At 43.4% G+C, this 27,198-nt stretch overlaps 1 protein-coding gene across 2 annotated transcripts in view; it reads right to left on the bottom strand.

The window, feature by feature from the left end:
• Positions 1–6,034: 6,034 nt before the first annotated feature.
• Positions 6,035–27,198, bottom strand: part of Vsnl1 (visinin like 1) — a 100,186-nt gene continuing 79,022 nt past the window's right edge. For both annotated transcript variants that reach the window (XM_051181648.1, XM_051181649.1), the window contains exons 3-4: positions 11,670–11,885; positions 6,035–7,312 (exon numbers count right to left, since the gene is read on the bottom strand). In XM_051181648.1, coding sequence (XP_051037605.1) covers positions 7,115–7,312; positions 11,670–11,885 — 414 coding nt within the window. In that variant the 3' untranslated portion in view covers positions 6,035–7,114. The remainder of the gene's footprint in view (positions 7,313–11,669; positions 11,886–27,198) is intronic.

Raw genomic sequence — 27,198 nt, 5'->3', positions numbered from 1 at the left:
TGTTTAGTTTTGCTTTTCCAGGTTGTTACGGTCTAGTTTTAAAAATTAACAAATGTCTTTGCAGAGAGGGATTTCTCAGTGTGGAGTAGGGGGATGCAGGCTATACTGAACATACTGATGTTAAAGTATTAGAGACCTACACAAGACTGGATATACTGGGCAAAATCTTTGTCATTGGTTTTTAACTCTAGGGTACAACTATAGGTTTGGGATGCAGTTTTTAATCACTCTATTTCATGAGTTTTAAGATGGTTTTCATTAGACACTTCAATACAGTACTGAAGCATTGCCAACCCCGACAATGCCTTCACCTTCATCCTTTAACTGCCTCTACCCAAGGAAGAATGTGCCATGACTGTGTGATATAGTTCCCACTTTAACCCATAGCATGGTGCCAACAATAGGAAGGTGGGTGTGAAAGGATTACAAGTTCTAGGCCAGCTTGGGCAGCTTAGCTTATCTTAAAGTAAAAGTGAAATTGTGGGTTGGGTATATGGCTTAATGGTAGAGCAAGGCTGGGAGGACTGGGAGGTGAGTGCCTACTGTCAGGTTAACTGATGGCTACATGAGTCAAAGTTTGCACTTGATGGTGAGATGACATGAGACATACCCTGATTTTAGAGACATTGTTTACATACAAATTGGTACTTACGATTTTTTTTTTTTTTTTTTTTTAAGAAAATATGAGAGTGTACTAGTGCCTGTGTTCTGTTAGCTACTAAGGTTAGGGCTAACCTTTAAACAAACCTTGAATAGCAGCAAGAAGCACTCCCTATATTACCAGCAATAAGAGTCAGAATACATTTTGAATATTTATGAACTTGAAAAGTATTTTGAGAAAGTACTATTTTTAAAAGCAAGCATGCTTCTAGAGTTATTGAGAAAAACTGATTTTGTTTTGGTGGGGAAGAGAATATATTCTCAGAATAGTTGCCAAAAATCCCAAAACATTTCTAGTCTAAGAATATAGGAAGATAAAACTACTGAATGTTTTAAACTTTTCCCACCAACCATAAGCAGTATAACTTATTTGTGTCAGAAGTAATTTAAGATACATACTTTTTTTAAAAAATAAAAAGTGAAAGCTGAGCAGTGGTGGTGCATGCCTTTAACCATAGCACTGGGGAGGCAGAGGCAGGCAGATTCGAGGCCAGCCAGGTCTACAGAATGAGTTCCAGGACAGGCTCCAAAGCCATAGAGAAATCCTGTCTTGAAAAACCAAAAAGTGAAGTGGAATTGACCAGTATGTTAATTTTAATTAGCTAAAGAGTTTCAGTGTTTTGAGTTTTTGTGGTAGTTTTAAATGTGCTCCTATAGAATGAGAAGTGCAATCCTCAGATGCTGGACATTTCCTGCAGAAGGCAATACATTATGGGAAATGCAGCCCTCAGATCCTGAGCATCTCCTGCTGAAGGCAGAGCATTATGGGAAATGCAGCCCTCAGATCCTGAGCTTCTCCTGCTGAAGATAATGCAAAAGTTTTAGTTTCCATCATAAGCGAAGTCATCCAGTGTTCTAAGTAGTAAAAACATCCTTTGGAAAAATTTAAAAGTTATTGTTCCTTTATGTGTAACTTCCAAAAATAAAACTTAAAATTTATATGTATCAAAGTCATGCTTTTTTGAACTGGGCAAAGAATAATTGACTAACTTGGGCCTCTTCATGAACAATGCTTTATTTATACATGTCAGTCAGATAGATAAGGAGTCCCAAGGCAGCTTTGGATTTTAAAACTTACACATTCAGTGTTCTTCCACAGGAAATGATCCGAATCATTCACAAAATGACAGGTGTAGTAAGTTTTAGGCAAAGTATGACCTTAGTTGGTTACTAAAATTAATAAGCAACTTATTTTAATTATTTTCAAAGTTTTCATTTCTTCCATTCCCTTTCATGCATGAGAGGACTGGCCTAATGATGCTTGGGGTATTTGTATTTGGAGACAAATGCTTAAGTTCTGTGTAAGAAACTGGACGCTAACTCATGTATTGTACCAGGAGTACTAAGATGAAAAGGAAGGGACCCAGAATGCCTCATGAGGATCATAAGTTCCAAGAATAGCTATGTAACAAGGCCCTGTCTCCCACCCCCCCACCAGATCTTTTCCTGAATACAAATTAGATGTAGGATTGAAGATTAAATGCTTATTATGTCCCGAGGGAACATTCCGGTCATATTCATAGCTTGTTAATGCATTTCCACAACTATTGCTCTAGTGTCCCCTGGAGTCCAATGTGTTAAATATCTGGTTTCCAGCCTGTGGTGTTACTGGGTAGCAGTGGAGCATCAGGAGGTAGAGCCTTCTGGAAGGAAGTTAGGTGTTTGGGGATGGGAATGGTTGTATCCTTGAAGCTGCCAACTTATCCTTTTCTGAAGTAAACCCCTGGGGTTGTGAAGGAAGTCACTGAGGTTGTGGAGGTGTGACTGCTTTTAGTAAGACTCAGTTGCAGAAGCCTAAATCCACATCTCAGCTCATGGGCTTCCTCTCAGCATTTATATACAATGCGTCCTCATTTCCCCTTCATTGGTTTTAGCAGATAATATTTTCCACAGATGGCCTCCACAGTAAATCCCTCCCGTGTTCTAGGACTTTGCTTTGTGGAGACCCTCCTGGCTCTGGGTAGAGTATAACTTGCAGTTAATGGAATCTGGTAGAATTATGTAGTTTCCCAGGCTAGATCAGAATAAACAATGAAAAAAGGAAACTCCCACCTTGGTCTCTAAATACTCAAGCCTACCTAGATCCTCTAGGCCACAAGGGAGTGAGCTGCTTTGCTCAAGGTTACTCTGGGAGGAATCTGATTACTCATGTGGAGAAATGCTGATACTGATGGAGGAGGGGTGGTGCCTTCCACCCCACAGCTGTTCAAACCCTCCTGTGTCTCATAACAACCGGAGAGTCCAAGCCGGAATAAACCAAATGAGTGTGGAATTAAGGAACAGGAGACTGTTTCAAGACATTGATGTTTGCAGTGGTTTGTTTCTAGGTAGGGGAACAAATCTTCATACTTGAAGGTAAGTGTGTAAAACTTAATCCATATAGTACTGGATATGAAATTTCACAAATCTACATGGCCTTGGGGAAGCAGCAAAAACCCACTAGACCTACAGATGTTTTGGTGAAGAACACTAAGTGGTTCCAAGATTAGGATCCATCTTACAGAGTGGGAAGCAAAGTAAAGTGATGCATGGTAACCTGGGAAACAGAAAATGGCACACTATAAACTAGAATGTCAAGACTATGAAAAAATATTTTCAGGCCACACCCTAGTGCCTGTAATAAAGTGTGAGAGCAACAATATAAGGGCAGGCAGGATCTAAGGATTCAAGCTTGCAACACATTCTTGTGCCTGATACTGACTGCTTTTCAAATTTAGAAAAAGGCTTCAGTACAAAACCCAATCCCACATTGTCAGGCCTCCTCAAAAGAACAAAAACTGGTCCCAGGGGCTCCAAAGGCCTAAGCCCTGTACTGAAAGTTAGCTATTAATAAAATAGCACCTTGCTTTCAACTTGGAAAAGGAAAAAAAAAAAAAAAATCCCAGGACAGACAGTGCAATCTTCCTGCTAGGGCATCAATGTCAGGAAGATTTAAGGTGTGTGTTTAAGACATTTGCAGGCAAAATGCTTCTGGCTGGGCAGTGGTGGCACACACCTTTAAGTTTGAGGCCAGCCTGATTTACAGAGCTAGTTCCAGGACAGCCAGAGATGCCTTGAAACCCTGTCTTGAGCCCTCCCCCCTTCCACAAATAAATGTAGACGGAATTTCTTTCCCACCCCCATTTAGCCCCCAAATAAACACAGTCTTAATTATAAACTATTTGGTCAGTGGCTTAGGCTTCTTGCTGGCTAGCTCTCTCTTAATTACTAACCCATTTCTATTAAACTATGCATTGTCATGAAACTGTGGCTTACATATAATCCGGCATGTTACTCCTTCAGCAGCTACGTAGTATCTCCCTGGTGGCTTCTCTCTGTCTTCCCCTCCCCAGAATTATCCTTTGGTAGCCCTACCTATACTTTCTGCCTGGCTACTGGCCAATCAGTGTCTTATTCATCAACCATTAGGAGAAACATATGTAAAGGGCATTCCCCCATCAATAAAAGCTTCCTTCTAAGTGTTTCCTGGGTCTTTACCCTTAAGTGGTAGGAGTGTTAGTATACCAGTCTCACATCACAGTGAACCTCTTTGTAAGTTGTTAATCAGCACACTGGGGCAAGAGAGTCAGCTCAGCAGTTAGGGCCAGAGATCAATTCCTGGCCCCCATTACAGCTCACAACTGCCTGTGACTCCAGTTCCAGGGGACTCAACACCTGGTCCCCATGGGCACCAGGCATATACAGAGTATACTTATATACATCATACACAGAAAAACACAGAATATGAAAAAAGTTTTGAAAAGAATGTGTCTACTTAAAGTCTTGGTAGTGCTAAGATTTTATATGTAGACAATAGGCTGGAGTCCCCATCAAGCTTATATGATATACCCATCCATTCAAGTATACCATAGACTCCAGGTCAGTGTCAGCCAGCTGAACACTTAACACATGAGGCGATTAAATGCTTCTGCTTCAAATTACTAGATTCGGGGGTTGAGTTATTATGGAGAAAAGTAATGAAACTACCTCCACTATCACCTGCAGTGAGATATCCACCCCACCCACACCTGTTGCACTGACCATGCCTACTGGGGTGTGGGACATGCGTGACCTGGGGGGGGGGGACTAGGTCTGGGGTCCTGGACCCCAGCTCACTCTCTTGCTTCCTGGTCAGAGACAGAGACAGCATCTGGAAGCATCCTTGGGATGGGAACCTGCTGGTGGCCACTTGTTTCTGGTGTGATTTCTCCCCAAATAAACTTCCATCAGACTGTTCATTTTCCCAGATTCTTATTTATCCATGATAACCACCCAATGTTTACCTAATGTGACTAGTCCTTTTGTAGGTTGCCTTCCATTTGTATATAGATACTATACTGTGTAGTAGTTTTTTTCTTTTCTTCCCACTCAGCATTTAAGATGTTTGCCATGTTGTGCATTCCCAGTCTCCTCTCCAACCTGAGGCATCTTCCATAGTCTACCTACCTAATCCTCCAATGATAAGCCAGTAGATTGACCCCACTACCTATGCCACAAAGCCATCACAGATGTCCTGGGACGTGTGCTCACCACCATATCCCACCCCTCTATCTTGCATTGTTTTGCTTCTGTATCTTGGAGTTTCATATTAATGCATGTATGGGCTGTTTCCACACACACATACATAAGCATAGTGTTGGATGTGTAATAGGCAGTCAGCAAAGATTTGTTAGGGATGGTTTGCTAGAGCCTAGTATAAGCATGTGGCACCCCAGTTCACCCATGTTATCCTCCCAGTGAGAGGAAACAGTAGTGGGAGGGGCTGAATCTCACAGACCTCTCTGCCCATCCTTCGTCCTCACCCTTACCATTTGTAGGGATTAAGACTTATTCATGCATGGAAGTGTCCTCTTTTGGGACAGAATTTAGGTGCCTTGGTACGCTATGAGTAAATAGGAAGCTTTGCTTGGTCACAATTACTTGGGAAATGAATTGGATGTGTGGAATCATTATATCCTGGACTCTAGTGTCATTTAGTGGTCCTAAGACAAAGGAAAATGGTTAGGGGGAAGAGGCACTTGATAAAAAGTACTTTGATATAAGTAGATGCTGGCTCCACAGAAGTTCTTTGTTGGTTTATTGGTTTGGTTTGGTTCTGTGGTCACAATGGTTGTCCCTGAAAAGGCTTGATAGCTAGTGTGCAATGCAACTCTAGAGGTTCCCATCACAGGAAACACAAGTGTGCTGCACTGTGTGAAAAAAAAAAAACCCAAACTCCAGGCATGGTCTGAAAATGCTAACCTGATTTAGAGTTCTAGATGAGAATTCTTCTCCCCAGGGTCAGAAGGATCAGTTGTGTTCCATCATGAAAGTAGCTGCTTTCTCCTTCTGACTAACCTTGGAGGGCCCCCCCTCACCCACTAAAATGTAACATAATACATTGTTGGCACCAAAGTCACACTGAGATAAAGTTTATTGTTACATAGTGAGCATTTTTTTTCCAGAATGAGCAAATCTTCTGTTTTCTTTAAATGTTACATGCCGTATTAATTGCCCTCTTTGGGGGAGGGGCTGGATGAGAAGTTGGAAAGTGACTCATCCCACCTTTCATTCATTCTTCAAATTCCAAAGACATGTGCTTAAGGGTAGACTTAGTCAGCCATTGCTAGCTGACCCCTGACTATTATGAGCATCAAACTGAAAATTATAAATTCAGAATTAGGGAACTAAATAAAATGTTAGAAATGTATTTGGGACATCTATTGCCACCTTTCTGGAAGCCTTTGAAACATCAAGCAGAAATCAATACATTCTCATTTATGTTTTTACTTTCAATAAATAATACCTTTGTGTCTATAGATATATAGATAGATATACTTAATGAGTTTATCATTTATCAGGATTTTTAAGTTTTATACTGCATTCATCCAAAACAGCTCTTTCCAGGTTGAGAGGGTACAAATGAGGTAAGAATTAAGGCAAACCCAAAAGGCATGCAAATGTAGTAAGTACATTTATATTCACTGATAATACAAGCCGTGTGTGGGCCAGACAGGAAGTCCAGGGTTCCTCCTGTGTGTCTTTCCAGTACTATTTTACTGGAGAATGGTGACACAGCCCATAATTAAGTTACATTACCGTGGGGGTCTCAGTGCTACTAATATTATATAATCAAGGAGACACAAGCATTAGCAAAACATGTACAAGAAATCATAGAACTCTTTGCGGCACGCTTCTGCCCAGGCTTTGGAGGAAGATGTATTTTAATGAAATGATGTTACACGAATCACATTGTGGCAGGTTGTCGGTTTTGTTTTATAATATATGCTTGTAAAATTCATTAGCAAATGACATTCTCATGCACACAAGTGTTTCAAACACAAGAAGCAAGTCCATTTATAGGTAGTCCAAGCAAGTGTGTGTGTGTGTATGTGTGTGTGTGTGTGTGTGTGTGTGTGTGTGTGTGTGTGTGTGTGTAGCTGCAGACTGAATGGGATATCAAGACTTCTGTGCAGTCCATAGCACTGACATCAGCTCATTTCTGAATGTCACACTGCAGAAGTAATACAATGGAAGGGTCGCTTTTTGCAGCTTCTTTGAATTCATCCAATGTAATCTGGTCATCTTTGTTCTTATCCATCTTGCTGAAAATCTTGTCCACTCGCTGTTCAGGCGTGAGGCCGTCCTCATTCATTTTCATCATGATCACAGTGCCCACCATTTTGTAGATAGCCTTGGAGAAAAGAACATGGTATATGGCATTGCAAGAAACCCAGGAAACCAGGGAGCTTTCTCCCTGTCTCCCTTCACCAAATTAGATTCTGTTTATCCCCCCAAACTTAGTTTCCCTTTCACATAAGAGGGTCACTTCCCATGCTTTATGTCCCCATGGCAACCTGTGTCTACCCGGTGGAATATAATATGTGCTTTATTATTGTGCTAGCTAGTGTCCTGTCAACTTGACATAAACTAGAGTTACTTGAAAAGAGGAACATCATATGAGGAAATGCATCCATCAGATTACCTGTATGTCATTTTCTTGATTAATGTTGATGAGAAGGACCTAGCACACAGGGGGCAGGGCCAACCCTGGGCAAAAAGCAGGCTGAGTCAGCCACGAGGAACAGGGCAGTGAGCAGCACTCCTCCATGGTTTTTGTTTTTTAAATTTTTAATTTATGAATGAGTGTGTGTCATGCATCCCTTCCAGTAAGAAGAGGGTACCAGATTTCCTTATAGAAGGTTGTGAGCCACCATGTGTTGCTGGGAATTGAACCTGGATCCTCTGGAAGAGCAGCCAGTGATCTTAACCACTGAATGATATAAGCAGATATGTGTAAATCTCAAGGCCAATTAGATGGAGAAGATTTGGGGGTGATTATCAGGTTTCAGAGTGGGAGAAGCACATAGGTCAGTGGTAAAATGAAGGGGTGTGGATTAGGGAGAGGATCAGGAAAGAAAAATGATGTACTCATTTCAGACATTATGAGTTTTGGGTGGGGATGACAGTCAACACACACTACGTTTGGGAATTTAGAAAAAAAAATGAAATGATTCCAACTGACAAGGGACAATGTGTTGTGAAGGGGAGGAGAGCATTAAAACTGACCTTGCAGAGAAGTTAGTTTAGAAAGATCTGTGTATTAACATGAGAGGAAGAGCAGAGTAGGGAGAGTGTCCCAGGCCAACAGATTATCTGCAATAAGTTCTCAACACATGTGTTTCCTAGACAGACACAGTTTTCTCTCACGAAAAGGGCCTTAGAGTGGTAAGTGCTCATTGTTGCACACATTTCATGAGAATGTGTGCATGAACATTTATAGCCTCCAAATGGGAACAGCACAAGTGCTCTCAGATTAGTCAATGGGGTGGCAGATCTGTACGGTGGGACAGCTCACTAGCAGTGAAAAGGAATGGGCTACAGTAAAGGTTTAAACTGGTTTCTAAACCTCAAAAAGCAGAAACACGGACCAGCAGTGCCAGGCACAAGATACCACATTTATGTGCATTGTGAGAGCCATAGAGACAAAGCACAGCAGTTGACAAGAGGTACAGGAGTATGAGGGGTCTAATTAAGGAATAAAAATACTTCAGAATTACATTAGAGTGAGTGCTACATTTCTCTGTAAATTTACCCTCCACACCCCAAAAATCATCAAATTGTATAGTTTCAATGGATGAATTTATAGCCTGCAAATTGCAGCTCATTGCAGATGTTTTAAATATGCTTATTAGGGAGGGTTACCCACTAGAGAGTATGTTTATATTTTATTTTATCAAGTTAAAATGTCCATTAGATAAAATATTTTGTCATGTTCAGTTTTGCAGCTAGATTGCATTGCTCTATGATGAAAAAAAAACTAACAAAATGAAACAACTCTAAGGATTTTAGGTCTTTAAAAGCTACAGAAGTTCCATTACATTTGCAGACAGGGTCTAGGTTACCCCAACATCCTGAATGTGCTCAAGGGAAAAAAAACCAGTCTGTTATTTGTGCCTGCAGATTTAAAAAGAAACAGCTTGTAGCTGCAATGTCCCTCTGTCCTTTAAAAGATGCAATCAAAGGGTTTCTCATGAGGCAAAAGACATGAAGCAGCCAGAAAGATAAGTGTCATATTAAAAAAAAATCAGGATTATAGCAAATATAAACACAAGAGATGGCATCTGTGGACCTCAGCAGCAAGTCTGATATGTCAGGGCTGGGGTCTCATTAATGGTATCTGAGAATATGACACTCAGGAAAGGCAAGTTCCAATAAATCCTACACTCTATGTCAGTACAGATCAGAGAGGGTATGTCAAACCTCAAGCTAACCCTTACCATGCTACAGGATAGCCTACAGAATTCCTCTACATCATGTGTCCCATTCCCAGCATACATCAGCAAATTTTCCATGAATCTCTATGTGGACAAAGTATGTTCTAGCATGAAGAAATATGTGTTTAGTCTGTCTCCCTGTGTGGACCTGTCAGTCACATCCCTATTACTCTGTTAGGTACATGGTTTCTTAATGGGCTTTTGAGGCCCCAGCACCTCTTTTCTCCTACAGATCCCCCCCATCATTATCAGCACCCACCTCATTCTCTTGTCCTTGTCCGTTTATGTCTCTGAGTATTGTCTCTTGGATCAGTGAGCTGCTCTTGCAGGGAAGCTGGCTATGGTGGTTTGCATGAGGATGGCTCCCGTAGGCTCATATATTAGAACATTTGGTCCCTAGTGGTGGGCTGTTTGGGAAGGATTTGGATGTGTGGCCTTGTTGAAAGAGGTTTCAAATCAGGCCCCTTCACTCATGCCTGTGGATCAAGTATAAGCTCTCCACTGCTGCTTCAACATCATGCCTTCCCACTTTCTGCCTTGCTTCCAGCCATGATGATCATGGATTCACCTTCTGAAACTATAATCAAGCCCCCAAGTTAAATGCTTCTTCTATATATTGCCTTGGTAACACTGTCTCTTCCTAGCAATATTAACCCTAAGACAGCTGCAGGCTATCAAGCCCCCAAGTTAAATGCTTCTTCTATATATTGCCTTGGTAACACTGTCTCTTCCTAGCAATATTAACCCTAAGACAGCTGCAGGCTACCTGAGCTCAGAGCAAGGTAAGAAGTCAGGAGAAGTTGAGCAAGAGGTCAAACTGACTAAGGTATGACAACCTAGACCTGAGTGTGAGAGGGTATGGTTATGTTTCAGACCATTATTTTAATTGTGCAAAGATATGTTGTGTTATATTTGTTTATGCTGTGGATTATTATTTTAACTGTGTAAATGTGTGCTACTTTTGTTTGTGCTGCATTTGTTTAATTCTGTAAAGATGGTATTGCCTTTGTTTCACCTTGCCTGCCTAACACACTGATTGGTCTAATAGACTTGCATGGCCAATCACTAGGCAGGAGAAAGGGACAGTCAGGGCTGGCAGTCAGACAGAATAAATGGGAGGAGAAATCTAGGCCGAGGGGGGGGGGAAGGAAGAACGAGAGAAGAAGGGGGGAGAGAATAAGGGACACATTTGGGGCAAGAAGCCAGGCAGATGCCAGGCAGACACAGAAAAGCAGTGAAAATAAGATACAGAAGAAAGAAAGGTAATAAGCCTCAAGGCAAAAGGTAGATGAAGAGAAACAGGCTACAGGTCAGAGAGTTAAAAGAGCTACCCAGAAACAAGTCTAAGTTAGGCCAAGCATGCAGTCATGTGTCATGTTTTGGGAGCTGGTTGGTGGCCCTAAATAAAAAGCCTGGTACATTTTGGCATTCCCCCCATGAGGCCCGAATTTCCACATAGGGACTGAGAAAGCTGAGAAAAAGAAAAAAAAAATGGATAAGGTTCTTTTAAGAGTCCCTGCCATATAGCAAGCCCTTGAGCTGCCAGTATATTAAATAGAAACAGCAAGGTAAGCAAAAACACCACTGCAACACAAGCATCAGCATTCTAGAGCTGGGGGTTGAATACAGTTCCCCATCACGCACCTCCAGACCCAGGCTAATGAGTAGAAGTTAGACGGGATAATATAAGAAAAGAAAGGGGGCTAGAAACGAGCCAAGCTAAGGCCAGACATTCATAAGTAATATAAGACTTCGCATGTGATTCATTTGGAATCTGGGTGGTGGGCCCTAAAAGAGAAAAAACATCTTACTGTAGGCTGGCACATCCAGGAGACAGCACCCAAGCAGAATGGTAATGATTGAACCAGAACAGTGGGCAGAGGAATCGTGGATTCCTGTCAACACAACTGGCAAAGATCTCTGGATTCCGGGGTAGAGAATACAAACTGGGGAATCTATCCCTGGTAATAAATATCCTATGTTCCCAGAAAGCCATTTTTTATTTTATTGTTTTTATTATTTTTTTGGTTTTAGACCTTTTACTGAGTGAGTGGCTGGCTGAAGCATCAGTTTTAGAAGACAGGAAGGCCCCATCTCTGGTTCTGTGACTGACATCCCTTGAACTACAGTGGGGACCATGTGGAAGAAACCAAAACCTGATGTGTAACTAGCAGGCACTCCCAGAGAGTGGACAAAACAGCTCTAGGGGCACCTGCCCAGGATGGCTCTGGGGGACTCCCTACCAATACCTTATGTTCCTTCTCAAAGACCCACCTCAATGATCTCCAGCATCTCCACCCGGGTGATCTTGCCATCACCGTCCAGGTCGTACATGTTGAAAGCCCAGTTCAGTTTCTGCTCGAAGCTGCCCCTGGAGGTGATGGACAGGGCACAGATGAACTCTCGGAAGTCGATGGTGCCATCACCATTCTTGTCGAAGGTGCGGAAGGCGTGCTGCGCAAACTTGGAAGCATCCCCATAGGGAAAGAACTGCAAAGAACATACAAGTCAGAGATCAGGAGCGGAAGGAAGTACAGGCACAGAGAAGTCCCTGATATAGGGGCAGGGGCGAGAAAGGGCAGAGGCTCGCACCATGCCCACTGCAGTGTATGTAGCCTGGCCACTGAGCATGGCTGTGTTGACCTCATTTTTCATCAGAATGCATTGGGGCGATGGCATCAAGAGAAGGGAGGCTGAAGGGCAGGCCTTCTCTTCACTTGTTCCTACGCTCAGACACAGACCATTTCCTGTGGTAGCATGTGACTTCCACATAAGTGATATCTAGTTGGCACCTTCCTTTTTTGTATTCCTTTAGTCACTCACCTTTGGGGACAGGACAGAGGCAGGTACCAGGCCACCTGGGGTGGTGCAACATAAACTTTCAGGTTCCACTAGGTTTACTACACTACAGGATGCAGGGACCTGCAGGGACCAATTTTCTGCCTGCCACTGTCTCTGGTGCCAGGATACATTGTGTCACCCCCAGAAATTCCGCCCCCTTTTTCCTTTCTCTCTCTCACTCTCTCTCTCTTTCTTTCTCTCTCTTTCATTCATATGTTTTGTTTCATTTTAAACTTTAATTTTTGTTTTAAATACAGGGACTTTTCCTTTGCAGAACAGGCATTTAAAGTCCATTGAAAATAGAACATTAGACTAGGGCCTATTGTGAGAGACATAAAGAGCTCTCTTCCCAGAGCCAGCAGGCAACAGGCTGTGTGGATGACAGAGATTGGACAGGAGGAGAGGATGTCTACCGGAGGATTGAGATCTTTAAAGTAAGCTCACAGAGGGCCTGATGCCCCCAAGACAGGATCCTGTGCCTACCACATATAGCAGGCTGTTCTAAGCCTCATGTATCTCAAGACTCCAAACAGAAACAAAACAAACTGCCGCATGCATGGAAGGTATGTTTGCTTTTCTGGATAAATATGCAGTAGGTAGTGGTCAGTGGCAGGGGCCCTGGGTTGGTCACTGTGGTTCCTGCCCTAAGTTTTGCTTGAGTGGAGGGACCATATAGGCAATCAGTACTCAGATGGCCACTGGTGTGCCCTCTTCTGCCTGTCTCCCTTGGAGTCATTGTCTCTGAGGCCATGGGTAAAGCTTGTCTGCTGGATTCTCCTCCTCCCTGCCCACCCAGAAGCACACTGGAAAGCAGATGGATTTCCTCCACTGACATGGCCCAGCAGGGAAAGTTACATGCTGTTTGATCAACAGTGTGTGTGTGTGTGGGGGGGGGGGGGAGAACTAATTCCCCAAATTGTCCTCTGACCTCCATTTATGTACTATGATACCTGTGTACCCACATTCATTTACACCTCATACATCACACACAGCTCATATAGACCAATAATAAAATGATTTTTTTTCCTTTTTAAACAGGAAGAAGGAAATTTGCCAAAGAAATAAAATAGGCCTTTTTCATAGCAGGACTCAACATGTTTGGCCTGAAAAGGACACAGAATAACAGGGGCAAGAGAGGCCACTGCAGGCTGCAGCTAGTACAGTGGTTCTCAACCTGTGGGTCACAACCCCTATGGGGGTTGGATGACCCTTTAATAGTGGCTGCCTAAGACATCAGAAATAGTAGATATTTACATTACATTGCTACATAACTGTAGCAAAATTACAATTATAAGTAGCACTGAAAATAATTTTGTGGTTGGGGAGTCACCACACCACATCGGGAACTTTGAGAATTGCTGGTCTAGTAGATGTTACTTTTCCACACTAAGACCAGCTTCTACTTCTGTCATTGTGTAACCCAACATTTAGAGACTTAAAATAAGGACAATTGTTTCAATTTTTTCATAATCTCAGACTATGAAAACTTTGCGGCTATTTTTTTTCACCAGCCCCCCCCCCCGCCCTTTTTTTTGAGACAGTCTCTCTCACTCTGCAAGCCTGGCTGGCCTGGTACTCACTATATTGACCAGGCTGTCCTTGAACCTGTCTCTCAAGTGCTGGGTTTACAAATGTGTAATACTACACCTGGCCATCAAACTTATCTTTATACTGTACCGAAGACCAGTATTGCCCTTTGTTTCCTACATCCCTAACTGTATCCTATTTCTCCCAACTTCCTCTTTTCAGAGCTAAATCAAAATTCTAAGGTTTTCTTTGAATGTCATCCTGGGTCCCGGGGAAGCAAAAACCAATAGCTTGAAGCCTTTGTGCTCCTGCATTACATAGTCATTGCTGCATCTTTTGGAGTCTGCCCATGGCCTTTTTAAATGCTAAGAGGTAGAATATGGTGGTGAACAGAGCTCAGGGGATCTTAAGAGAGGTTCTGCAGGGAAGTGCTATCTTCCTCTTGGCCTGCTTGGAAGGATTCTTTCTGATTCACACCCTCCTCTAGCTACTGAGGGGATTGAATGAGAGGACTAGAAGTCAGGTTCTGAATGTGAAAGGACCAAATTCATATCTGACATATTCCAGTGCACATGCATGCTCTTTGTGGCTCATGGGCACCGGTGGAGGGTGTCCCTTTCTAGGCTGGTGTTATTGGTGTGCCTATCTGCCTGTAGGTAGTGCTGGCCCTGGAATAGGGCAGAGCCAACCCCTCAAAGATCCCCTGGTGTCCCCTCAGGGTGGTTTGTCCACCAGAGAGCACTGGGTGCTTTTCTATTTTTCCTTCATATTTTGGAAGTATGATATCTCCACTTTCTATGCCTCTCAGCATATTTTTTAAGTGAAGGGATAGCTGACAGCTTTATCTAAAAATAGCTGGGCACTGTAGGTCAGTCTATTAAAAATTAATTTAGAACTGGAAATTCTTGAGAGGAAAATCGATCACGGATTTTGGACTATAAAAGTTACACGTGCCTCGCAGAAGACCTCTTTACTGCCTGGAGCAGCCTTCAGTTTACTGTGTACTCAAAAGCTGTCACACAGAGCCGTCATTTCCTATGAAAACCCCTTCTATGGTATCCTGAATTTTTCTGCTTGGAGGACATCTCTCCTCCTTGGATGGCTTGATTTAACCTTGGATGGGTCGTCATGGAAAAATGAAGCCAAGCCTCTCTTCAGTGTCTTCAAGAAGGAAGCCAGGGTCTTAACCTCAAACCCATTTCACTCAGGGAAGAACAGAACTTGAACATATAGGTTTTCCCCTCATATTCTTCTTGACTTTCCCCCAGTTCCATCTATTTTGCTTCAAATCCTGTATTAAATATTGATATGGAAGTAACTTTTATTGGCAATGTTTTTGTTTTTTAATCACTATTTGAAGATAGGGTCTCCCTGTAACCTAGGCTGGTCTTGAACACCTAGTCCATCTGCTTCTATCTCTGAAGTGCTAGGAATACAGGCAGGCATGCACCACCACACTGACTTTTAAAATGAACATTGAGATTATACCTTTATGTCCCTATAAGATACTAGTCTTACCTCATCTAGTCCTTATAATAAACTTGTTACTATATTTTATTTTAAAAGCTGAACAGTGGTGGCACACACCTTTTATCCCAGCATTTGGGAGGCAGAGGCAGGCAGATATCTGTGAGTTCGAGGCCAGTCTGATCTACAGAGAAAGTTGTAAGACAGCCAGGGCTACATAGGTCTTGAAACCTCCACCCCCCTCTTCACAAATGGAAGGACTGGTACCAATCCCAGGCATTCGGACTCAATTACTGTATGCTTGTACCAATCTAGCTAGCCCTACAGCCAGCTCACCCTCAACCAAGGCTTTGAAAAGGACACAAACCATTTGATCAAAGGTCTAATAAACTGCGTAAGTGAGGTCCAATCCCAAATCCCTGGTCTCCAAAGCTTGTATCTGCTACTGTGGCATCCTACCCTCACTCTCTCTCTGTGTGTGTGTGTGTGTGTGTGTGTGTGTGTGTGTGTGTGTGTGTGTGTCTTTCTGTGTCTGCGTCTGTATTTGTGTCTGTGTATCTGGTCTCTGTATGTCTGTGGTGTGTGTCTGTGTCTGTGTGTCTGTCTGAGTCTGTATTTGTGTCTGTGTCTGTATCTGGTCTCTGTGGTGTGTGTGTGTGTGTGTGTGTGTGTGTGTGTGTGTGTGTGTGTGTGTATACATTTGGAGAGTGCCTGTGGATACACATGCATAGAGATCAGAGATCAACTTCCTAGGGTCTGTTCATCTTGATTTTTTTTTTCTTATTTGTTTAGTTGTGGATCTCTTACTTAGCCTAAAATTCACTAACAAGTCTAAACTATTGAGCCCCAGGAATTCACCTGCCTTTGATTAACACATGACACAAAACATGCAGATTTTTTTTTTTGTTTGTTTGGTTGGTTGAGTTTTTTTGTTTGTTTGTTTGTTTTGTTGTTGTGATCTCAGTGGGCTAGTCTGTAAGAGCTTGGAAGATAACGTTGAGAGAAGTGCAGACAATGGAGGCTGGCCTTGTGAAGTTTCAAAGGAAAGTTTAAAGACTATCTGGGCCATTTGCTGTTTTGAATTAAGATTCTGATTAGCTAGGGCTAAAGAATCAGTTGCTATTAACAAGATACCAGAACTAGTAAAGTGAAACCTTTGCTTTGCTGGGATACTCGCTGCTGGTCAGCTGAGGCTGAGAAATTAACATTGATTAAGAAGAGACCAGCATCACTGAGGTGACATCTTCTGGAAAGTGATTCTTCAGGGTCAGCACACAGAAACTATGTCCCAGACATGGTGAAGGTTAAAAGCACCACATGCTGGCAGCTGAACTTGGTAGGGTAAAAGTCACTTAGGTGATACTGATTTTCAAAGCACAAAGGAGTCATGGAGAGCAGCTGTGTGGCACAGTGTGGCAGTGTTGGAGTCCCTGAAGAGAGCCCAGGAGAGACTATTGACAGCAGAAGACCCCGGGGGTTTGGAGAAGCCAGTATCATGGGATGATTACCAAGAGCAGCAGCAGCTGTGGAGCCAGAGTCAGCTGGAGCCCAGAAGACAGCTGTGTGTGCTGCAGAGGGCAGAGCTGGAGAAGGGACCCAAGCCCTTTGGAGGAGCTCAAAAGACGGTGAGTGAACTGTGATAATTGGACATTGAGTCCAGAAGTAAGAAAGTATTTAACTTAGTTTTGATATCCATAGGAACCCACAGTTAAGAGGTTTTGAGTTTTAAAGAGACTAGCTATTTTAAAGGAACTAAACTTTTTTTTTTTTTTTAAAAAAAAAGATTTATTTATTATGCATATAGTTGTCTGCCTGCATGTCTGCTTGGATACCAGAAGAGGGCACCAGATCTTATCACAGATGGTTGTGAGCCATCATGTAGTTGCTGGAAGTTGTACTCAGGACCTCTGAAAGAGCATTTAACCACTGAGCCCTAAAGGAACTGAATTTTTAATGTGTTTGAATTTTTAAAGACTGTGATACTTTTAAAGCTATTAATGATGATTTTTCTTTTTAACTTTCTTTTTATTTATTCTTTGTGTCTTTCAACTCAATCACATTCATCTCCCTGTCCCTTTGGATCTGCCCTCTGCCCTGACAACTCCCCACACCCAACAGAATAAAATTTAAGAGGATGAGTAATCAGCATAAGGTAACACCACTAAGGTGTGTGCAGACCTATTGCTCTCTTCATCAAAGCTCTGGTCCTTCCCAGCTTCAAAACCTACCAACTGAAACCATTCTTTTCTCTTGCATCAGCCCCACGGTAAGAACCTGGGCATTGTCTTTTGGGGTCCTTATCTCCTTGGCTATGTTGTACATCCCATCCAAGGCTCCTTCATGGGGTCTTCCTGGTCTGTCCTGTTTCTTGCTTAGCCTGTTGGGCTTGCCTACCTCCTATAGGAGCCCTTAGAGGTTAGCAGTTTTGGAGCTATGCTCAGTGCTAATGCCTTGCCCCAGGAGCTGTGGCTCTTGTGTCTGGCTGGCCACCTACTCCTGTGTCCCTTGTGAGTAGGTGTTAATGATAGGTCTTTAATGCTGTTCCTGTAACTATATAAGTGGTGGCTAGGGCTGGGGTGTTCAGCAGCTCTCTTGCTGCTGTTTGAGTGCATGATCTGTGTTGGGGTGTGCTGCATTAACATTTCCTGTGATGTAAACAAATAAATGTGTGTGTGTGTGTGTGTATAAGCCAGATAGGGAACCATAACAAACCAAGTTGGATTGTTTATCCACCTTACTTACAAAACAGGGGAAAGGAGTTACAGCATATGGAAGACCCCTAAATAACCACATCACTGAAAAGTCTCACCCAGTCTTCCTTGCAGTTTTAACTATTTCCTATAGATACCCTAATATGCTACAAGATCACTTGCAGCTTAGGGTTAGAGGACATGAGTGAGTGATGGCTGGGATCCCCGCTGAGGGGCACAGGACCCTCTTTTTGTCCTCTACTTCATCACCACTGCCATAGACCTAGCCATCATGTACTCTTCTGGTTACCTCCATGACTGCCAGGCCCAGGGCATCTTTACTCCAAGATGACAGTAGGATGATCATGTGATGTGTGGAGGGAAGAGCTATGTCACAACTGACTTCAGTGTACATGTGCTAGGTTTCTGGCTGACAGGTGTCTTTAAAGTCTTGGTTTTGGCCACCAGTTTTTCAATTCCATGAAGCCTAACCCAGGATATGACCCCAATGCCTTGGCTGCCCTGTGAATTCCACTGTCAAGGTGTATTGCTAGCTCTCCACTCCATCCTGTCTGTCCACTCCCAGGTTTCCAGTTCATTCTCCCCATAACTCCAGGTGAATCACAGATCCCCCCCAGGCCTCTCGCTGCTGTCTGCACCTCTGTGTCCCATTTCAGGGTCTCTGTGTTTCTGTTAACTGTTCCAGGCTCTTGCCGTGTCCTCTGGCTGGAGCCCTACTGCGTATGGAGCACTGTCCTGCTGCTGATCTGTCCACCTGCCCCATGTTCACTTTTCAGCTCCTGGGTCAGATCAGCCTGCACTTACATCACCCTGTGTAGTCTTTGATTACAGTTATTACAGTTGTGAATTACCCACAGGACTGCTGCTTTACATCATCTGTGAGCTAAATAGAACAGTGAATGACATGACTTTTGCCACCACTTTAGTCTCTGGTGCCTGGTACTGGGACAGGTACACAGTAGCTGCTTAATAAGCATCTGTTGAATGCATCAACAACAGCATAGGGAGTCTGCCTCAACAGGTGGCGACACTTGCAACTCCACCCAGTGGTCAGTTCAAGGGGGAACAGTCTGTTGTGAAGGCTCCTGAAGTGAACTGTGAGGAGGAAGGCTTACCATTTGGCCTCAAGCCTCATTGTTATTACTGCTTTCAGGGATGATTCATGGGGGATGAATCATTGCAGATCAGCATGAGCACTCTTGTCATGTGGATGGGAAGAGGACAGAGACTGTTCCCCTTAATTAGAGATGGTGACTCCAAAAGCAGTTTCCTGTTAATATGTTCATTCAATAGACACTCATGGGGGCCTGTTGGTGTCAGGTTCTATGATGAGCAGCTCTGCAGGGAGGGAGGAAGGCTGAAGAGAACCATTGGAGAATATAAAGGAGACTTCCTGTCTGTCCTGCCAGTGCAACTCAGCAGGGGTAGATGAAGTCCCTGGCTCATCCCAAACACCTGAGCTTTCAGGACAGTGATTGGGGCAACACATACTCTTCCCCTTTACCCCAGTGGGTCACTCGGGACTCAAGCTGCCCAGTAATAATTTCCTTTCTGTAATAATACCCATTTTTCATAATCGCGCCTCTCTGGCATTGCAGCATTATTGCAAATAACCGTGCTTGCCTATGGTTCTCGAAAATGACATTGAGCTTTGAGAAGAAAACCAACATTGAATTAAGTTTCTACAGAGGAGACATTTGGTGCTTGGGTCAGAGTACACAATACTTCATGACCTAAACAGGATGGTGGATAGTTCCAGTGAGGCTGATTGGCAAGAAACCCAGACAAGTTCATTTCCAGGTTTTTCTCCCTTAGAATTCTTACATTGGGAAAAGCAAAATCACCTTAACAGTAAGGAAAGTCTTGTGTTTTCTTCTTTATTGTATCTTCACTTCCTCTCAGAGTAGGGTCTGACACATTGTATAGGTGCCACATGCATGCCTGTTGTATTGGGGGGCGGTTAAAGGATGTAACCTGCTGTCGAAGAAAAGATGCAGGATTGTAGTGGCAGAGTGTCAAGGTGTGACTTTCCTCCAAGACATCTGTTACCTTGAATGTAGAGGTCAAAGAAGTTCCAGAATTCCTGTTGTGATGTATTATTTATTTTTCTGATTCTGAGTAAATTATAAAATAAATAGGTAGACAGAGAGAGAAACAGACAGATGGATAGGTAGTCCATGTAGTGGTGTGTGCGGAACTCTAGAAAATGAGGCAGAATGATTGACAATGGAAGGCCAACCTGAGCTGTGAGAGAGTGTCCTAAACAGACAACAGTCCCTTCTAAACAAGCCCCCCCCAACAAACAAACAGCCAATGACCAGACTTTGAAAGTGAATATCTGTCTGTCGTCTGTCTATGCATCCATCCTATCTATCATCTATCTATCTATCTATCTATCTATCTATCTATCTATCTATCTATCTATCTATCATCCATCAATCCATTTCTAATTGTCTGTCTATCCATCCATTTATCCCAATACTCATATCTAAGTCTATGTATCCATAAATCTATATCTCATCCCCATATTCCAATGTAAATCTCTGTCTCCGTATCTCTCTGTCTCTCTGTTGCTATCTTATCTCTGTCTCTGTCCCTTTTGTAAGTGTTAGGGATCCTGAAGTGTACTCTTGGCTATATGGACCAAATCAATTCTCTTTCCTCCTATTTAATATACAATTTCCAGTGTAAATTGTGTCAGTGACATCTTGCTTAGGATTCATCCAGAACTTTGCTTGATGATAATCATGAGCCACCAACTTATTCTCATTTGAAACCAATATAGGAGGTTAATAATAAGTCACAGCCTGGAAATTGTCATGCATTTCCACTTAGAGCAAATCTGGTGTATTAGAAAAACGGTTGTTTTGTTGCTCTTAAAGCTAATTGATTTTTGGAGCTAGGTAGTAGGTGAGTACCCTTTAAGATGCCGGTGAACATGTGGCTGTCACAGGGAAAGATGGAATGAGGCTACTAGCCTGGCCTTGTTCATTGTTCTCAAGTGGGTGACATGGCAGATGTCATCTGATTATTTGTTTTCCCTCTGACCTCTCCAGAACAAAGTGTTCTGTTTAAGATCAATTCTCATTTTATCCCATGCTTGACTCACTTCACAGCATCACAGGGATGCTGAGGAGACTGCCTACCTCTCAGAACCCTACACACTGGGTCACTGACTTTGTGATCCAAGGAGGCAGAGCTGTTCTATAGGACTGATGATAGCAATGACAGCCAATTGTTAAGGAAGTTCCAGTTATAAAATTTGGATGATTATGATAACTGAATATTATTCAGTCCTGTTGCAAGAATATACATATGCCCTCTTTTTTTCTGGGGGATGGGGAAGGAATCATCCTACCCACTCTAGCATGCTCCTCTAAAGCCTGCCCACCATTATTGCCCTGCCTTCAACTTTCAGATGATATAAGTTCCACATAGTCTGCATATGCAGGTGTAGGATGAGCTTTGATAACAGAACAAGAGATAAAAGAGACCCCATCATATATAGAAGTGAGGTTGGGGGTGGGGTGGGGAGGCAGCCCAGTTGGTCAAGTAATTGCTATGCAAGCATGAGAACCTGCATTTGAACTTCAGGACCTATGTTAAAAAAACAAAACAAAACAAAACAAAAAACAAAACAAACAAAAAAACTCAACCAACCAAACAAAAAATTCTGCATGTTTGGTGTCATGTGTTAATCAAAGGCAGGTGAATTCCTGGGGCTCAATAGTTTAGACTAGTTAGTGAGTTTTAGGCTAAGTAAGAGAATTTGTCTCAAAAAATAGATCCACAACTAAACAAACAAGAAAAAAAAATCAAGATGAACAGACCCTAGGAAGTTGATCTCTGATCTCTATGCATGTGTATCCACAGGCACTCTCCAAATGTATATACACACACTCACACAAACACACACACACACACACACACACCACAGACACACAGAGACCAGATACAGACACAGACACAGACACAAAATACAGATGCAGACACACACACACACACACACACACACCACAGACACACAGAGACCAGATACAGACACAGACACAGACACAAAATACAGATGCAGACACACACACACACACACACACACACACACACACACACACACACAGAGTGAGGGTAGGATGCCACAGTAGCAGATACAAGCTTTGGAGACCAGGGATTTGGGATTGGACCTCACACAGTTTACTAGATGTAGGTCTTTGATCAAATGGTTTGTGTCCTTTCAAAGCCTTGGTTGAGGGTGAGCTGGCTGTAGGGCTAGCTAGATTGGTGCAAGCATACAGTAATTGAGTCCGAATGCCTGGGATTGGTACCAGTCCTTCCATTTGTGAAAAGCTGGTGGATTGATCAGATGGTGCTCTTGCTGAGTCCTTCATAGTGTTTGCTTGATGATAAGTCAGTTCCAGGTTTTGACTAGGTACTAAATATATGCAGAAAGATATTTTTAAAAAGTCCAGGTCAGGATCTTTTGTGGCTGGAAAGGTACATGTACAATCATACACTTACTTAGTATCACAAGGCAGGGCAAAGGTAAACTTAGCTGGCTAGGTCTAGGGCTATGGGTATTCTCTAGAAGCACATGTAGGGTATATGTTGGTCCATCTATGTCTAAATCTAGTACAGCCAAACTCATATAGACCCAGGTCGGACAGATCTGGTCAGCTTCAGTGATCAGGCTGAGGCCAGGGATGTGGCAACAGGAAACGTTCTGAGTAATTTAAGTTCTCTTCTTTAGGATAGCTTTAGCCACATACTTCTTCCTACTACTGGTCTCTAGGAGACCAGGGAGTCCCAATACTCTCCAGTCCAGATACTCAAGGAGGCTCCCTGGGAAACCTCCTGCTTTCTTTCTGTATGATGCTAGACCAGAGGCTAGGTTTAGGAGGAAGTTGGTTTAAAACAACCAGATCTTTTAGTGGGGTTAAGGGAGGGTAGGGGATGGGACAAGGGCTTCTTTAGGGAAAGCCAAAAGCCATCTCATGCAACCTTAGAACTGATGTGCATAGACACAAAAAACTTGAATGCACCAAATAGGGTGGCCTATCAGGACTTTGGAGATCTTGCTACCTGCTTGCCATCTTGTAGACAAATCTGAGATCCGTGTACCCTCAGGATATGTTCTAGGAAGAACTTCCCTCATGTAGCACTTTCCTTCCTTTGATCTTTGCCTGATCTCTTCCTGGGGAATAATGCTAGGAAAAATCCTATCAATTCTCAACTCAGTGGTATAGAGGTATCAAACCAGAGATTATCTGTTTGAGCCTTGGAAGTCCCTGGAGTGTGTGCCAGGGACATCTTGGCAAGGCTCCTCTCACACCCCTGGACAAAGGGCAGGTGTGCACTCTGGTGGGCAGGTAGATTCTGGGGACTTTTCCACTTTGGAATATTCTGCAGAGGGTGGTGATGAGAAGCAGGCCCAGTGGACAGGAGGCAGACTCCTGGTTCCCACTGAGTCGCTTATTGACTGAATGACATTGGGCAAAGAGCTTAGTTCTCTGTTTTTCTTATACAGAAAAGGGAGTTTCCTTTCTGTGAGCCTTAGTGCTCCTGCCAACCTTTGGAATGAGAAACCTGTATCATTAGGATGAATGATAAATTTTGATATTGTACTTGACAAAAAGCACTGAGTTAATTATACTTCACAGCACTACACGCTGGGCATGGTTTAAGCACATTTCCAATAATTATTTATGCGTACGATTCTCTGTCAACCTGGTGGGAAGATCTAGGAACCACTGCTATTCCATTACATGAGTCAATAAATAAAGGCACTAGGCATGTACCTTGCTGATGGTCACATACCTAGTTAGTGCAGGATCTGAACTCAGGCAACTTAGACCTATGGTTAGACATTCCCCACTTCTCATCAAACTATGGAAACACAGTTGAGAACAAGTGAAGATTCTCCATTCTGTCATTATGAGCCATCTGTATCCATTGTGGTGAGACCTAGACAGCTGGAGTCTGCAGATCAGTCAATGCCCAGACATTGCTTAGTTCCTGTGGCCTCTGGCAAAAACCCAAGCTCTTGGCTTAGTTGTTCAAGAAAATCCAGGTGTGTGTGTGTGTGTGTGTGTGTGTGTGTGTATGCACACATGTATATGTGTATATGTATGCATGTGTATATATATGTATGTGCACGTGTTTGTGTGTATATGTTTATATGCATGCATATGTGCCTGTATATGTTTATTGTGTGTGTGCATATATGTGTGTGTATGTGTGTGAAAATGTGTGTATGTGCCTGTGTGTGTCTATATGAATGTGTTTATTGGTTGAGAATGTGTGTGTGCATGTGTGTACCTCTATTGAATCTGTGCACATGTGTGCCCTTAAGTATGTGTTTATAGGGACTGTTATGTGGGCCACACCTAGGGAAGCACAGCATCCACCTAAGGCAACAACAAAGATCTTCCTCTGCCTGTGGTTAGAGTTTGGATCCCACACTATGCCAGACACCTGTTGCAGTGGGTACAGTATAAACTCCATACCATGAGTGGCTCTAACTGGACCAAGCTGAGCAGAGCTGGGCTTCTTAAACTACCCTGGAGTCTTGGGAAAGTGCAAATTCACAAGGATCTGGGTTCTACATAGTGAAGGCATCAATAGCGGCTGCAGCCTTTGATGCCAATGGAGCTCTGAGGACCTCTCTAAGCATTCTTCAGGATCTGAAGCAGGGAACTTAGCTACACTGGACAATCAGGGAGGCATCTTGGAAGGGCCAGTGGAGAAGGTGGCTGAGGCTGGCAGGCATCTTACTGGGGATACAAAACAGTCAGGGTTGGAACTGAAACCCAGACTATAGTTGTCCCGTGACTCAGCTGACCCGACTTGAAGGAGAGCAGGCTGGAGGCTGAGGCTGAGGGCTGGGCTAGGCCTGAGGAGTCTCCCTTCCACCCATCCTTGTTTATTGTTGGCTGTCCTGACTCCCAGCAGGAAGCTCTCCTCTTACAGTTCCTTATTTATCTCAGAGTCTGCAGGGAAAGAGGAGAGCAGCCTCCCACAGCCTCCCAGGGCTCCCTCCAGGAGGCTCATGAATAAAGATGCCTCTCCTAGGAGAGATCTCCAGGCCTTCCCCCAGGGAAGGGCAGGCCCAGTGGTACTTGAGAGCAAGATGCAGGCAAGCCCAAAGGTGGTGAAGGGATGAGCCTGGTGTTAGGGGTGTAGTGGGAATGATACCAGAAACATTTCTTCACTCGGTGCCTCAGTTTCTCAGCCTACAAACCAGAACCTGGAACAGAGTGCCTGAGGGGCTCCCTTGCAAGTGTAGGTTTACAGTGATATTTTCTAACTTCTAAAGCACTCTCCAGATACAAGGCGCACCATGAATATCCCTGGAAAAGTACAAATGTATATATTTTTAAAATGTATTTGATTTAGCACATCATATTCAAAAGCTAGTATCATTTCAACACTAAATCAACATGAAAACTATTAATGAGATTTTTTTTGGGGGGGTTCAGGGGTATCTTTCACTGTTCCAAGTGCTCAATAGCATCATGAGACTTAACAACTATCAGCGACTGTTTAAGCTTTCCAAGAGCACTAATAATGTCAAGGAGCATGTCCCAGAAACACAGGCTATGACAAGATACATGAACAAGAACATGTATTGCCATGACACAAGTGTTTGGGCTTTTCCTATGAAGCAGGAAAGCGGTGAGCCTATGAGAACCAGCTGAAGCTCCCTGGCTGCCTATTCAGGAGTCTAGAGAGCTCCTAAGTCAATGAGAAAGAGGCAGTCAGGACCTTCTGCTTATGTGTGGGGCTTGGTGGGATCCATGGTCCCACCATTACTCACCTGATGCCTTGGAGTAACACCTTCCATTTTCCTAAAATTTTGTTTCATGTTTCCTCATCCCCAGTTACTGTGTATCAGGGAGAGTGCTGAAATCACCCTGGCTTTGTGTAACTTTCCAGAGACATGACTCCAGTAAATCCTGACTCCTGCTCCCCTGAGATCAGCAATGCTTGCTTTTTCCTGCTTCAAAAAGCAACACAGCCGATTGTTTTAGAGCTATGAGTGAGCTATAGGGGTCAACTCTGGGTGCATTTATCTGAGCAGAGCTCTGTGTTTTCTGTGTGAAGAAGTCTATTCCCTAGGGTGACTGGGAGAGTTGATGCAATAGCTTATGTAAAGCATTTGTAAGATGCCAAAGACAAAGATGCTAAAAAAAAAAAAAAAAAAGCCACCCATTCCCAGTTCTGCCTTTAGCATGTGGATACTGGTTGTAAAGTTTACCTCATAATTCGTGATGTCTCTGAAGACTGGATGTGTGGATTGACACGACATTTTAAATCCCTTTGTCTTTAATTTAGTCCCACAACAGACATAAAAGGTAGAGCTTGTAGATGAGGACATAGAACAGAGAAGCAAAGTTATTTCCTAAGGTCATACAGTAAATGGAAGATCTGAGATGCAAGTGCTGAAAGACCAGACAGACAGATGTACAGATGGGTCAGGCAAGGGGACTTCTGACCCAAAGCCCTGAGATCAAAAAACCAGGATGGGCTGGAGGGAGGGTCACTCGATAGTGACCCAAACCCAGGTCTCTCCAAGTAGAATCCCGTCATGGGTGTCTATGGTATTCCGCTTTTCTCCACTTCCTGTTATCAGCCCTGCGTCTGGTTGCCCTGCTGCCCAAGGCTTTCTTCTTGTGGGAATGCTGTATTCTGGTGTGTCTTTCCCAGCATGCCTCTGACATTTCTGGCATAGCACCAGAACCCAGACTCTACCATCTAAGAATGTGTCTTTTGAGGGTCATACTTTCCTGTCCTGCAGCCCAAGTGCCTCCTGGGACCAGAGCCGTGTGTGTGTGTGTGTGTGTGTGTGTGTGTGTGTGTGTGTGTGTGTGTATGTGTGTGTGTGTGTCTGTGTGTGTGTGTGTCTGTGTCTGTGTGTGTGTGTATGTATGTGTGCGTGTGGTTGTATGTGTCTGGTGTGTGTGTGTGTGTGTGTGTGGTTGTATGTGTCCTGTGTGCGTAGGTGTGTGTGTGGTGTGTTTGTATGGTGTATTTGTTTGTGTGGTGTGGAGATTGGTTGGATTCTGTGCTTCCTCCCACTCAGGCTTATCTGTAAGTCAGAGCAGGTTGGAGTGAGTCTATGAGGAATGGTGAGTGATGAACAGCACTGGGTACATAGAAAGCATGACTTTGGGCTTTGCACAGCAGTCAGACTTCTGGCTGCCAATATCCATCCCACACCTTTCTCTGCTCCTGCCTGAGAATCTTCTTGCTTTGTTGACCAA

This window comes from Phodopus roborovskii, unplaced genomic scaffold, assembly GCF_943737965.1.
Source record: "Phodopus roborovskii unplaced genomic scaffold, PHOROB, whole genome shotgun sequence".
NCBI classification, from domain to species: domain Eukaryota; kingdom Metazoa; phylum Chordata; class Mammalia; order Rodentia; family Cricetidae; genus Phodopus; species Phodopus roborovskii.
This window is presented reverse-complemented; position numbering and strand designations above follow the sequence as displayed.